General features: G+C 41.9%; 1 protein-coding gene and 1 long non-coding RNA gene across 3 annotated transcripts; both read right to left on the bottom strand.

Moving 5' to 3' along the window:
• Positions 1–851: 851 nt before the first annotated feature.
• On the bottom strand, positions 852–4,400 carry LOC139999376 (cysteine protease ATG4A-like). Its single transcript, XM_072027281.1, has 4 exons — positions 4,226–4,400; positions 3,119–3,175; positions 1,858–1,969; positions 852–1,583 (listed from the first exon to the last, which is right to left on the bottom strand). Exons 1-4 carry the CDS (start codon positions 4,259–4,261, stop codon positions 1,519–1,521), a joined length of 270 nt encoding a protein of 89 aa, XP_071883382.1. The 5' UTR covers positions 4,262–4,400; the 3' UTR covers positions 852–1,518.
• Positions 4,401–7,389: 2,989 nt separating this feature from the next.
• LOC139999374 (uncharacterized) lies at positions 7,390–10,080 on the bottom strand. 2 transcript variants are annotated; one of them, XR_011804764.1, is made up of 4 exons: positions 9,658–10,080; positions 9,096–9,194; positions 8,201–8,302; positions 7,390–7,645 (listed from the first exon to the last, which is right to left on the bottom strand). It is a non-coding gene; the product is annotated as an uncharacterized lncRNA (long non-coding RNA). The 2 variants fall into 2 exon arrangements; XR_011804763.1 differs by lacking the exon at positions 9,658–10,080 and having other exon boundaries at positions 9,096–9,646.
• Between the last annotated feature and the right edge of the window lie 4,925 nt (positions 10,081–15,005).

The following is a 15,005-nucleotide window of genomic DNA, read 5'->3' as shown; positions in this document are numbered from 1 at the left end:
AAAGAAACAAAAAACAGGTTAATGAAAACTGCATGCTCAATTAGATGATGTTTTTTTGTCATTGGTATGGAATTGTGGGCTTTACAACAAAATATGTGTTATATATATATATTATATATGTTTTATATATGTTTTATATATGTTTTAATAAAATAAGGAAATGATATTTTTTTTCTACGTTTGTGGTTTCCAAACTGTAGTTAATAAACATTAAACAAGATGCAATAGGATCTCGTTAACTCTTTTGTTTGAAAAAACAGTGGCCCTGATCGAGAGGTGCAAGTGAGAGGAGACAATATTCAGTATTTCTCTATGTTGTCATTTATTGGTGAAGATGAAAGTCTGCAGTTCATGTTCACTACACTAGCATGACAACATGACCACAAGGGGGACTGTCTGGTAGTGAAAAGGAACTTCAGCATGGATTAAAAATCTTTGCCTTTCTTTATTCTGAACTGTTTTTCTTATGGCTGCTAGAGAGAGATTCTCTGCCTTAGAAATAAAACTGCCCAGGCTGTTCTGATAAACCTGCAGGGTTAAGGCACTTCTACCAAAACAGATTTCAAAAGGCAAGAAGTCAAAAAGCAACAATTCAGTAATCTGTGTACGCTTCTATATTAAGTTTTAAGATCACCTGGTTTATATTTAGTTCACACAAATTAACCTAACATAGCAGCATACAACCTAAGAAAAGCTTAAGAAATTTATTAGATGCACAGATAAAGTGCTGTAACAGAGAAACTTGTGTAAATCTATTCTAAAATAAATAAGGTACAGTTAAACCACCTTTGACTCGTTTTAACTCGGAAAGAAATAACCTAAGTTTTAATCATTTGAATTTTAAGGTCAAGGTGAAATATACCATAACTATAACAGTGGTTGTGATCTGTATCAACTATTTGAGGCTCCTGTTCCTCTTGAGGTCTCCCAGAAACAGGAAGGCTATTGCAAAATGTGTCCATTAGACATAGTTCCTTTTACAGAAACATTTTTGTAATAAAGTCTGGTTGCTCAAATACATGTTAAAATATTTAACAAGGAAACAATTTTCTCCTGATCCAGTCGATCTTTTAAACAAGACAATGTATTTTTCCTATGACGCAGCCCACAGGAGGGAACAGAAGTAAACATCCTCCTGAACTGAAGACTGTTTTGCTTGAAGAACTAAACTATTGCATTATTATATGAGAGCAAGAAATATCCATTTGGGTTATCCCTTTCTCCAAACATGGTGCCCAGTGATACATGTATTTTTGCCTTAATCTCAAAGGCCCGTTTGTCTCCAGGTAAGGTACGTTAAAAAGAGATTCCCTTTAAGCATCTTATCACAAGATCTCTTACTGCCTTTCCATCCGGGGAAGCTTGTGTGTTAAACTGCCCTTGGAGTTTTGGATGCTACTAGATTTCTGTGCTCTGTTATCCATAATTTCAGGCACTTCGGGGCTAACATGGCTGTTTAAGTCAATGCAATAATATTACCAATATATTCAACACTCAGAAGAGTCACCACAGTTTCCTTCACACACTCAGGATTTCAAATTCTTCTTCCAATTCAAATAGCTTGTCAGTAGATTCAATGAGTTCTGTAAAAAAAGATAAAGAAAAAAATGCTTCTAAAGACATGCCTGATTTTGTTCACTTAAAGAAAAAAAAACTTTGAAAGACGCATTCCAGAAAAGTACTTTGTAAGAGTGAAAAAAAAAAATCTGTGCTAGCAATTGTATGGCTTGTTTGGATACATGCCTGCTATATATTGCTTGACACTCACAAAGGATAGTTATTCTACCTGTGATTATTCTTTTATTTGCTAACGAGGAACATAACATTGCACAATTAGGCTTTTAATCGGTGCCTTACCTGCTCCTGTGGTTGTCACTTCTGGTTTTGTTGGAGGTATGAAAGGAGGCCAGTGTGGCGGGTGCTTCTGGACCAGATCAAACATCCGTAGACTCTGCTGCTTTAGAATCTCCTGAGGACAGAATGCTTTCATTTTAAAAGCTGGCTCGGGGGACGCTTCAAACACAAAACGTGTCTGCTTAATTGAAAGTGTTTTTTAATTACGCATGTCCATCAGGAAAAAAAAGTCTTTATACAGACATACTGTGAAATCCAAGCACCATGGTCTCTGTAATACATCCCTAGTTAAAACACATCTGGAAGACAGATCTCTTGAACTGTACTACAAATTATCAGTCTTATCATCTTTTGATATCAGCTTTGATATCTGCAAACCTGTAATTTTGTTTACAGGTAGCAAGCACACTAGGAATGTACAATATTTTCTGCTTTTTAAAAGAAAGTTGCTTGCATAGAACTCTCCTCAAGTTTTCTGTTGATCAATAGCACAAAAGACAGATCTATCAGCTCCTCCAAAGGGGAAAAAAAAAAAAAAAACGCATCAGATTTTGAAGGACAGGTTTTGGTCAGGAAAAAAGGTGTTCCTGAAGCCAAACGCTATTCCTCTTCAAAGAGAAGTTACCTTCTGTCCTGTATTTCAGTTATTTACAAACTGTTTTCCTTAGATGATTTTTTTTTTTTTAAATAAATGCCCTTAGAGGTTGATGGTACTTTACATTCAGACGTCTGGTGCTTAGCTTAACAGCTGCATGCAGAAACATCCTCAAGTCTGTTTCCTGTGGCAGCCAGCACCTTCTGTTCTCCCTAGATCAGCAGGAGCTAGAGGCCTGCAGCACTTACAGAATCAGATCTTTAAGATAGCAGGGACTAACAGTCATAATTAGAACACGCAATCTATTATGTCAAACAATAAAAAAGGATCAGGAAGCAAATCATTGATACATCACTACAATATGGCAGTTAAACCTTAGTCATTTAGTGAGAATTAGAAGTTAAAAGCAAGTGTCACCCAGTAACACCTTCAAGTGTGGATGTTTACACCCATTTTCCAACTGGCAGGGTTTGTGGCTGGTAAAGTGCTGAACAATTTCCAATTAGCAATTCAGTAGTATTGCCTTACCCTGATGCTTTAATGCATTCTTCTCCATGGCTCATACAATTTGTATACAAAGGAAAATGCAAAGGAAAATTTTACAAAAAACAGACAATAAAAACCAGACTTTATAAAGAACAAATCAAGATGCTAAGTTCCCACTCTTACCTTTTGTACAAGACTACACCGGTTATCAAAATCACATTCTTCTTTGCAAAAGAAGCCCTTAGGGGAAAAAACAAACACACAGAGTTTTACCTTTGCAGATGGTAGGTATGTGGTACCAGCAGGTAAGGCGGTTTGACCTCTGATACAGTAATGCCCTGTACGATCAGTAGATATAAGACTCCAAATATGTGGCAGCTCTAGGGAGAGAACCCACGGGGAGAACAAGGCCCTGCAAACCCCTAACGAAATAGTCAAGCAAAAAATAGCAGCAGCTCCTGTGTGCTCCTCCATGGAGCGCCACCCAGTTCCTACAGTCCAGGTATCAGCAGAAGCTGAAAACTTGTAGATGATGGACCACCTAAGGAACATTTCCATTCTGGTATCTATACTGAAAATATTTGCTCTTCATTATGATTTTGTCTGTCTCGTTGCATCATGCCACATTTTGCACAGTTACGTAGTTAAGTATTAAAACAAAACAAAACAAAAAAACTTTCTAAAAAGCAGCAGTATTAAAAAACAGGTATGTGAATGAATGACAGATACCGGTATCTTTACAGATTGTTTAAAGCTTTAGAAACACATCCCACTGGTGACAACTGCCAATCACCCAATCACAGGATACTGGCATGGGATCAGATCCAATTTTTTCAAATACCACACTACCCCCATGACATTTTGGGTGAATTACAAATAATACATTTGTATTTGTAATTTGGGGTGAAATACAATAATTCCACTTAAACATTTTCAACTTATGATAGAAAGTAAGTTTAAGTAACTTGTCTAGAGGTGACCAAACATAAAGTAGTGATAGAATAAAACACGTAAACCTGTTTCAGTTCCTTGCTCTGACCATTATAATGCCTCTTGAAAGAAGTAAAAGCTGCTCAGTAAAGAAAACAAAGCGAGCTCCCTACAGTACAGACAGCTCCCCACTTGCCCTAAGATTCTCCATGTAGTTATGTACAAACTACTATGTGTTGATCACAGAAGACAGCTTTGTGATCTTGGTTCTGTTCAAGGAGATGCATTGCTGCCCTTACCAATGTAGAGAGACATTACTTTGAGATAAAGTACATGCATTCAAGATTTCCTGACACTTACTAAAGCTACTGAAGGGTCCAAATTCATGATCTTCATTCTATGTGGGGCTTCCTGGCAGTGGAAACTCTCATCGTCAACCGTGCCATTTTCTTCTGAATCTACAAAGCTTTGAGTGGTGTGAGGGTCCAGATAGATCAGCTCATTGCCTGGATGGGTAAAAGCCGTATGTTAAAAATAAGCAAGTGACATTAATAAGCACTTGGTCCAGAACTGTAAAATAGAAATTAGATTGCCATTGCAGTCAGTATAATCTAGACTTTCCAGCTAGGGATTCTTTAAGAGAATCGGAAGGTTTAGACACAGCGTTTCCCACAGGGTATTTAGTATAACTTCCTATTGTCACCTATTACTGTAATTTTTTGGGTGGTTATGTTCTATCTTTGTCACATACTTTTATTTTTCCATGTGAGATCCAGTACTTTTGTTTTTTTAAATCTCAAGTGTTGTAAACACTAACATTTGACAGATTAAAAGGTACAGGATGTTCACAGATGCAATCTGTAATCCCATTAGGCATTCATTCAGAAATTGGAACAAAAAAGCCTAACTAAAACAGGTTAGGTTTTACAAAAGGACAAAATAGGGTTGCAAAATTTTGGCCCAAAGTGGGGTGAAATCTGAAGGAATGCATTTTAAATTAATTAGAGCAATACTTAATAACAGAAGGTATGCAAAAGGTGAAAAAGATACTGCTATCAGAAACAGTTTTGAAATACAAGAAAATAAAAGTGACATTTGACCAATACACTTGTCAAATGCTATCAGCTATTCTCAGTATGTTGCTCTTGTTGATGTCATCACTTATTTTTACACCTAGCTTTGCTGTTAACTTTCTGCTCCTGTTAAGGATCATCTCATACTGTTTCTAAACTCTTTTAGATATGCTTCTTCATTTATTTTATTCTATTCTCATCTTTCTTTACTTCTAGAGGTTCACGCTTAGACCCCTTACTATTTCCCCTTCAAAAAATGTTCTCTTTTGATCATCTGCACATTTGGAATAAGTTTCTTTTTTCCTTACCTAAAAATCCTATGAAACAATAGGCATTATTTGGTTTCCCTCCTAATGCTCCCAAAGACTGTGGCATCTTAAAGCATTCCTAGGAGTTCAAAAGGAATAAAGGAAATTGTAATTCATTTCTTTACTGACATCACAGATACCCAAACTTATTTGACAGTAACAAGCAATGAAATGAAAGAAAACCTTACTTTAAATGCATCAATATATACGGGATTTATGTGATTTATCCCTAGTCGTAGAGGTATAATAAGCAAGAGGGCTTTCCAGCCTGTGCAGAGTCCTCCTGCCTTCTTGCTTCGGCCAAGAGCACTTCTGTGCAAATGTGCACTGCTGTGGGACGCGCTGCTGCTCTGAGGAGGGCACCAGCACATTTTTTCTGCGGGAATAAAACTAGAAATCAGTCAACGCACAGAGGAACACAAAGCAGATCTTCCTCTCAGTAGTGAATTAAGCTAGTTTGCCAGGGATCTTTATAGGGCACCCAAGACAAAACGAGCCGGGCATGGCAATTACAGCTATTTAGTAGAAGTAATTCTAGCAGACAGTATGTGCTGGCACGTCCAAGTGAGACGTTAGATCAATGATTGGGGGATGACAATTTAAGACTGCAGTGACATGTCCTATTAATGTTATTAATAGTGTCAAGCTTTGCCTATAAAACGCCAGAGAAATGAAATGGCAGCAATGATGACAGTAGAAATTCTTCAAGGAGCTCTTCACATCCAGTGATGTGAGCACGAAGTTGGCATCAGGGATCAAAAAACCACAACTGAGTTTGTATGTCCTTCTTCCCTCTTCTTACCCTTGCAAGACAAACCCATGGCCCCCCAAGTATTTGTTCATGTTTAGATACATGCTGGCAAATGGAGTCAAATCAGAAACTGTTACCAGAAAACTGATGAGGTGTCACTTCCTGATGTCTTCAATGACCACCGTATTGCCCATAGATACATAAACTGCTAATGAATTCCATTCATCAAATAAAGCAAGCTTCCTAGAAAACATTAAGGTACTAATTAATATAAACTAGTTGGATCAAAAGGGTAGCTTTACACTCAGAACCATTTATTTATTTTTTTTTCTTAAGAAAAAACATCCTTTCTGCATTTTTTAAAGTCTCCATGTAAGAAAAAGAAAACTTTAAACATTAAATGTTTAATATCTTTAGAAAAATAGGTACTGAGTGGTACCAGGAAAAACATATGCGCTGCACCATGTGCAAACTGTTTTGTCTTACTGCTAAGTGCAGTGACAGTAACAGTTCAACTACATCAAGTTTATTACTTTTTATTGCACTCGACAGTCTCTGCACTGGGTTCTTGCCCAATTGTGTCTTTTCTCATCTGGAAAAGAAAAAAATTCCTATGCCAGTTTTGCAGATTACTTTTTGCTTAAGAAATTCCACTGAATTCAGTGGAATTACTTCTGCCTGAGCCTGCGTGCACAGCAGAAATGGGGCGTTAAAAGCTAAATCAGCTAAGGGTTTGGGGCACCAAAACTTCAGTGGGAGACAGCAGCACACAGTTTTATGTCCACTTCTGCAAAATCCAAACCTTTGGGGAAGGGAGCTACACTCTTAAGCTGCACTGGCAGAATTAGCTGTTTCAAATAAGCCAGAAAGAAATGGGGGTGAGCGTTTCACCATGAAAAACTTGGCCATGAAAGATCTGGAGTCCAGGGCATGCTTCAGCTCCCCTCCCTCTTCAGATCATGTGCCTGTTCCAGGGTGTCAAAGACTTGCTGCTGAGCTCGCAGGACCTGTAGCCTAGCCCCTGCCTGAGGTAAGACACCTCCACGTACCCCTGGAGAACTGAGCAGCCTCAGTTCCTTTCAGTGTGGCTCCCAGACTATGAGGAGCTGCCCATCTTTATCCAGTAGCCTTGCTGGCAGAACTGCTGCTCAGAAAGGGAGGAATTGCAGCTCAGTTCCCTCCTCAGCCGAGATGGCTTCTCTCTGATGTTTCACACCACCACTCCGACCTACACGGTGGCACTCTCGACCTGCCAGAGCTGTGCCACTGTGCAGAAAGGAATATACATCTGTGGTGTGACTGGTGAGGGCATGCAGACGGCATAGCAGGAGACTTTCCTGCAGTTTCTTCTCCTCAGGCTCTTCCTTTATTAAAATTTAGAGGTCACCCATTCCCAACTCAGTACCTGCACACCGAGCTGTGGCATGACATTCCATGCTGCACTTGTAAATAGATGGCAAGTACATTCCTGACTGTGGGACAGGGGGAGATGCAGCCTTCAAAACTCTGCCTGGGCCTTCTCTTGGCTGCCCCAGGGGAGTACGTTCTGAATGAGACTGGTATGATCTCACTTACTTTAGTACTTGAGCAACTGTATTTGGTCCAAACCATTCTCCAATTGACTTCCCCTCTCCAACACCCACCTGTGCTGTTTTCATAGTGAAAAAAAGGCACACGTACACAAAATCAAAGAAAAATGAGACCATAAAGAATGTGGGAACAATATACAGTAAATACCGTGACTGTCAAACATTCTAGAGTAACTGCAATCTGTACTTAGCAATAACAATTATTTTCTCAATCTATGCTCTTTTCAAAACTTAGGGAGTGCCAGTTTCTTTAATAAACAAAAGGCTTCTAAACTATAACGAGAATTACAAGTTAACAAATGTTAGTGCCCTTTATTACAAATTACAGCAATAAGCTACAAGACTGTCTATTCTAACATTACTGACTCTGGTACCCAAGGCTTACAGAGTTTATCAAGAGCTACATTCTAGTACATGGCTTTATTTAGGTCTCAGGGAATGTTTCTGTACTACTAGTCTTTGCGCCCATCTGCATACCTTTTTATTTTTGTATAAGCATACACATTGTCTTCACATCCACTTTTTAAAATTATGAATTAACATACTGCAAATTAGTGATTCAACACAGTAGAAATTTCAGTGGAAAAAACCTGAAAGTTTATGTTTGTTCTTACCCATCTGGTGGATTGAATAACAGCAAGCCTTCCTGTCGAGAAAGCATCGTAGGATTCTGTGATATTCTTCTGGTTGTTTTTTGTGTTTTTCCCATTGCCAATCTGAAAGGAAAAATTGATAGAGAATAAAAAATGGTGACGTTTTCATTACACTGATCAAATGTCTAGACAGCAGAAAGCTTTATAATGAGATGTTAAAAGACATTTCAATTCATCTCGAATATTTACATTTTGTGTAGAGCTCCTAGAATTCCAAGCTTGTTATTTATCATCAAGCTGCCCTTTATCATCATAGGCTAGATTGTAAAAACAGGGAAAATAAAACAAAACAAAAACATCAACTGCAAACATATTCTGACGGATCATGCTGCGTGTTGATAGCCATTCCAGTATCTCTGAGCTTCCAAGATTATTTAAAAGTACAGGCTGTGTTTAGACCTTGTTGGATTTCTAAGCACCCATTAAATAACAACATAAGATCCATACAGAAAGTCCAAACACTCCACTGGCAGCATCCTGGGATGTGACATGCATGCTTAAGAGCTTGCACCAGGGGGGTTTGGACCTCGTGCTGCTGACAAGTGAGTAGTGAAGAGAAGGGTAAGAGCACTGTCCCACGGTGGCAGGTTTTCCCTTGGCCTCAACTTGGGTGTTACACTAAAAGGTTTATAAAATAATGGCGACAGGATTCCCCATTTGTTCTCCTTCTATGCCTATTTCTCTGCTTCAGGCTGGGATGATTTCACCCAGCTGAATATGAATTGATTCATTAGGAACTGTTACCAGGGCATCAAAGAAAGTCTCACTAATAAATTCAGGGTTTGTGCTTTTAATGGAGTACTTACGAAGAAGCGTCTGCAGACAATACCGAAGTTCCCTCAGGACCAGCACTCACCTCTCCCTAAGTGTCTGCAGATCAGTGCTTGGGCCAGCATCATCTGCCCGCATCACAGCATACATCCCCAGCCAGCGTCCGACGAAGGACCCGTGCCTCCTGTTAGGAAAGTTCATCACAATCAGTGCAGGCTTTCAACTGGGTGCAGCACCACAGAGGACATTTCAGAGTGCTAGAAAACAGATAGGGCTGCTGAAGCCTCCATGAACTGTCCTACAGATAAAAGGCACACAGCAAGACTTTGGTTCCATGCTGTTGGTCTAATTCTAATCTCTGCATTGCACAAATAAACAAAATTCATTTATTCCTTGTGGAGCTGACTTACTCTTTTCATTCTTCAAGCAGCATTCACAAACCATTTACTGCATGCTATACAACATGATCACCTGTTTACATACAGACATAAATAAACACTGATTTTAATAATCTTCATGTTTGCATAAACAGTTAAAATGATGCTCAAAATGCGCTGATACTCTAGAAATATTTTCCCAGCCTACGATGCCATCACTTATCTTGCTATTTAATTTAGAACAATGCAGCAAATCTGCAGTATACTCACCAATAGGCAAAAACTTTCTTCTATACGTAAACCACGTTAAACCACAGTAAACCACACGTGAACACACCTTGGCTTATTGTCTGACGTTGGCTTATGGTGCGTCTGTTGCTGTGTCCAGCACAGTGCAGCCCCTAAATTGCTACCAAAACTTTGCCACAAACCTCAATCCCCCTGTTAAAAGAGACCCTCTTGTTTGTTGCCCTTCTTTCGACACTCTCTAACAGGTTTATGTCTTTTTCTTATACTGTGGAGCCCAAAACTGCACTCAGTACTCAGTACATGGAATACCAACAGAGACTGCCTGGCATTTTCTCTTCTCTGCAGAAGCTCTGTTGCTAACACTGTCCAGAAATCACCACTGTCACAGACAGTAGTAGCATTCCCTCCTCCCACAGTTTGTTCTTCCCCCCAAGACTTAGACACCACCCAGAAAAAGAAGAAGAATAATACTAATAAAATAAAATAAAATAAAATAAAATAAAATAAAATAAAATAAAATAAAATAAAATAATAAAATAAAATAAAATAAAATAAAATAAAATAGTCAAAAGCCATCAGGAAGGCAGTGGTGCAGACTGTGGAGAGCCTGGGTTCAAATCCTTCTTCTGTGAGGCTCTGAACCTATATCCCACCACAATCTCTCTGCTAATGTATGGCAGGGAAAGGAGGAAGAAAGAACATATCTCCTGCACTTTCCATTTATTGTTGACTGACAATTCTGTAGAGTTATAAAGCCTCAATCACTGAGATACAGGGTTCTTCTCACACTGTCTCACTGTGCCCTAAGCGGAACAGCTCTCATTTAATAGATGCTTCACCACAAAATCATGAGTCATCTGCAGTTTTGAACTTTTCTGGGATCAAGTCCCTTCAGATGGTTGAGGAATCTGCTCCAGCACCTATGTAAACTGGTGCTCTACTAAGCTAGTGAGTGAACAAGAGAGAAATCCTCTGCTAGATGACTTGACAAATTGGGTCTGAAAATAGTGTTGAGGCAGAGTAGTCCACGATTTTTGCCTTGGGTGCACAGAGGGATTGGGTGTTGTAGACTTCTTTTATTCTTCATTAAGATAAACATTTTCAAAAATGTGCTTGTTCAACCTTGCTCCCACTGTGTGCATGGGAGGGAGATAACTGAAAGTGGGGAGCGTTGCTTGGATCCTGCAAGTGGCTGAGGTCCAGTGGGGTTGGAGGCTTTCTTCCTCCTTTTGGAAATGCAAAGCAACCCTGCACCTCCCCTGCACTTGCAGAAGGATCGTGACAGCCCAAAGCACAGCGGCTTTGTAATTGCTGCATACACTTCGATCGGATTTACGTGGCAAGGGTTTGGTAGCAGGGGCCTGCAGGGATGGCGTCTGTGAGAACAGTCCAGACAACAGCCAGCTCCAGATAGCTCCAAAAGGGCCCCGGCGCTTGCCAGAGCTGAGCCAATAAGCGATGTTGTTTGCACCTCTGGGAGAGCAGATGTAAGCAGGGGGAAATACTGCTGCACAACAGAAGCTGGAAGAGCAAGGAGTGAGAAGCAGCCCTGCAGCCCCCAAGGTGAGTGCAGCAGGAGGCAGGAGGTGCTCCAGGCTCACAGCAGCAGTTCCCCTGCGGGCTGTGCAGGGAGAGGCCCCTGGTGGAGCAGGCTGTCCCCCTGCACCCATGGGTCCCCCATGGAGCAGATCTCCACGCTGCTGCCCCCCTGTGGGTGGAGGAGCCCCCGGTGGAGCAGGTGGCTGTGGCCTGGAGGAGGCTGCGGCCTGTGGAGAGCCCCCGCAGGAGCAGGCCCCGGGCCGCAGCTGCAGCCATGGAGAGGAGCCCCCGCAGGAGCAGGGGGGCTGGGGGGAGCTGCCGCCCAGCCGTGGGGGACCCGTGCTGGAGCAGTTTGCTCCTGGGGGATGGATGGATGGATGGAGCCCGTGGGACGGAGCCGTGTGGGAGCAGTGCTTGAGGAGCTGCTGCCTGTGGGCAGCCCGTGTGGGATCAGCTGGGGAAGGGCGGCATCCCATGGGAGGGACCCCACGGGGAGCAGGGGCAGGGAGGGACCCTGAGGGTCACTCTGCTGAGTCTGCTTTGCCCGTCACGATACTTGTTGAGCCATCGCCCTGTCCTTATCTCAGCCCTGGAGCCCTTTGCATCGTATTTTCTCCCCCTTTCCCTTTGAGGAGGGGGAGTGAGAGAGCGGCCGTGGTGGAACTCGGCTGCCCACCCGCTTTGAACCACCGCAGTTGCAAAGTCCTGGGAAAGATTTCTTTCAAGAAATTAAACAAGGTGTTTAACAAAGAAATGCAGAGTTTCCTTTTGAAGGCTTCCTGGAGAATTGGGCTTCTTTCCTATTCCCAGCTCAGAGGAAGGGAATTGTTGATTTCACCTTCTTTTTTCTGACATGGAAATCAAAGGTGAACTGCTCTACAAGGACGGGCAACGTCTCAGAATCAAGCTCTTTTGCTCTGTAGTCCTTTCTCAAGGAAAAGATTGATCACCCACCTTCCACAGATGTAGGGGAGCAGAGAATAATTTGGGAACTACTCTAATTCAAGTCAGTTTGGGCATAGTGGTACTTCCCTAGCTGTTTCTGAGACAGACGCATTAGCAACAGAGAGTGTTGTGCCGTCACTGGGAGGCGCCTGCGGTGATGACTTCAGAAACAGAACTGAATTGTGTCACCACAGCACTTTGGCAACAGCTGCCTCTGTGCACGTTTAGCTGGGAGGCACAGAGAAGGGTGCTGGATGCGATGAAACCACGTGAGGATTTGTGGATCTCCCCTTGAGGTGCACAGAGAGGGACCATGCCCTTCTGTAAGTGTTTTGATGCTTGGCTGAGGAAAAAAATGTGGTTTTGTTGTGAATGCTTCATTGTAGTATTCTGTAGTTTGTGTCAAGTCCTTACAGAAGCCTCAAGGTTGGTACTTTGCTCAATGATGGAGCTGCACAGAGTGAGAACAGACCCAATGTACGGGTGAGGGCCTCTGCACGTTCTCTTCTTCCTACAGACGATCAACAAATAAGGGGAGACAGAGAAGAGTGTGCTGTGGTCCTCCCATAGACCGCAAGTACTAAAGCATAAACAAGAGGCTTAAGAGTCCCCCTGTCATGTTAAAATTCAGGCAGCAATGGACTTCCTCACACGGGCTGGCCTGTCGACTAGTGTCTCAGGCTGTGGCGTATGAAGATGCACTCCATCTGCTTTCAGGGTAGCAATGGCAGTGGGCAAGCTGCCTGAACTTAACATTTGTCATTTCATTTCTCACCTGAGTTTTGGATCAAAATAAAAGGATAAAAGGATTTCCTTTCCATTAATTACATGTTCTTACCTTTGTAACAGATTTGGTTATTGACTTAGAAGGCAAATATCTGGCCAGACTGCAAGACTTGTGCTCGCAGCGTGGGACAGCTCTCGTAAAGGTGATTCAGGGCAGTTTCTGGAAAACAAGACATCAGATCTCCCAAACAGCTTTCTTTGTGCTAATGTAGGAAGGGTGAGTAAGTGTAAAGGTAAGAGCCCAGATACCGTAAGAAGCAGAAAGTGTGAAGGAAACTTCCTTCTGGCTGATACAGCTCCATATCTAGTTGTCAAGTATGAAGAGAGCAGTGCTAAGTTTCTTGGGGAGAGGAAAACAAAGAGGCTGGGAGAGTGTACAAAGAAAAAAATGGGATTCCCTATTTCAGGAAATCCTAGGAACTGGAAATAGAGATTGGAAGAGTGCTTTAAGCCAAGACAGACATGTTTTAAAACTAAAACCTAGGAGTTGAATGAACCAAGAAATGAATCCCTTTTGATTATGCAGTTGTGTCCAGTGTTATCTTGGGAAATATGGTTTCCACATAAAACGTATCTGGGGCTTGAAGTTCTCCTAAGGCCCTTCTCTGTGTATTCCCTACTGTTTGGTAAGCGCTGAGGTCACACTGCAGACAGCAGCACGTCCTCTCCCCACTACTTAGCTGTCTGTTCTCACAACACGTCTAGGAACAGAATGGCTTGGACACAACTGCGCCTAGGACCGAGTTCATTCAAGCTGCTGGACGAGGTAAAAGCTCTGGACAAGCGAAGGGGAGGGAGGGATGGGTGGACATACAATATGATCACTTTAATCTCATTTCTCTAAGAATCCTGGCTGAGAAAACAAAACAAAACAGAATCAAAAAGAACAGAAGAGAACAGAACAGAACAAATGAAGCAAGCAGCTAGCTTGCTGGAGACATTGTCTGGGAAGCAGTGAAAACACTTGCAAACAAAAACACGTCAAAGGACTAACTCTTTGAGCTTAATTCTAATCCAACAGCATAACCTCAAAGTCCTGTTTCTGTTCGTAACAGGCTGGTCCAGTAACATGTCCCATTGGATGACTTTGCAGCATAGATGTCAGGAATGCAGCTTGGGATCCCCTCCTTCTACTCAGAGTTCACTTTGAAGGGATGAGCAAGTAATTCTTCCTGGGTTGACGGAAATCTAAAGTCTGTTTTCTAACACTCTTGCAGACGCTTCTCTGTCCATCGGCCTGTCCTGCCAACTCTGGTGTGAGTGTGAAGTTGTGGCAAGAGGGATTTCCCATTCCTATTTGACCTGATGGACACCAGCTTTCCTCGGAAATGGCTGATGTTGCTGAGGAGGCAGCAGTATCAAAGGCCTTGCTGATGAAGGTACAACCAGCTGGGGAGGCTTTGGCATTTCTGCACAACGCTGCTCCCTGACTGTCACTCCAGACTCAGATTCGGAAAGAAGCAAAGCAAGCTAGAGGAAAACTGGATGTCCTGGTAATTTTCTTTTTCTTTTATTTCTTCATTCTTCACTTGTAAGAAAATCTAAATCTTAACCCTTTGTTTGAAAACACGGCTTTATGGAAATGCTTATGGGTGTGCTCCTTCACCTTGTGTGGAACCTGCTTCACCTCGCTTCAGCTATAGGACACCTATGCTCCAATTTATGCTTCCCATGATAAAGCGGTGTTCTTTCGGTGTTCTTTTCTGTGATGCTTGCAGGCGAGGTTGAAAAGAGTTGTCAGTAGGATTCTTCGTTTCCTTTGCAGTATCCAAAGCTCCGTATTACCGTGGATCTTCTCCTCTGATCTGGAAAGCTTCACAGGCCAAAAGAGAATTGAGATGAAGAAGGAAATAGAGAATGCTGACCAATATTGCCAAGTACCACCCGTAAGTTTTGTGAAAGAATCCGGTGCATTTCTGTAGTGGTAGAAAGTTCATAAAATCATCGTCGTGCACTTGAAGGCAAGCAATGCTGTAAAAATGAAGAATGCAAGGCCCTGCTTAAGGACAATCTTCAGGCTGCTTCTAGATCAACAGCTTATTTGCTTCTTCCACAACCTCATCTCCGCTTGCTTAGAAGTTGTGAAGGTCGGAAGCACA

Source organism: Anas platyrhynchos, chromosome 23 (assembly GCF_047663525.1).
Source record: "Anas platyrhynchos isolate ZD024472 breed Pekin duck chromosome 23, IASCAAS_PekinDuck_T2T, whole genome shotgun sequence".
Taxonomy (NCBI): Eukaryota; Metazoa; Chordata; class Aves; order Anseriformes; family Anatidae; genus Anas; species Anas platyrhynchos.
The sequence above is the reverse complement of the archived record's forward strand: the minus strand, read 5'-3'. Positions and strand labels throughout refer to the sequence as shown.

Coding starts and splice junctions, on each gene's coding strand:
- LOC139999376 (XM_072027281.1), bottom strand. CDS start 4,261: ATGAAGATCATGAATTTGGACCCTTCAGTAGCTTTA. Junction 1,970..3,118: donor GGTGTAGTCTTGTACAAAAG/GTAAGAGTGGGA, acceptor TTCTGTCCTCAG/GAGATTCTAAAGCAGCAGAG. Junction 1,584..1,857: donor AGTGACAACCACAGGAGCAG/GTAAGGCACCGA, acceptor CTTTTTTTACAG/AACTCATTGAATCTACTGAC.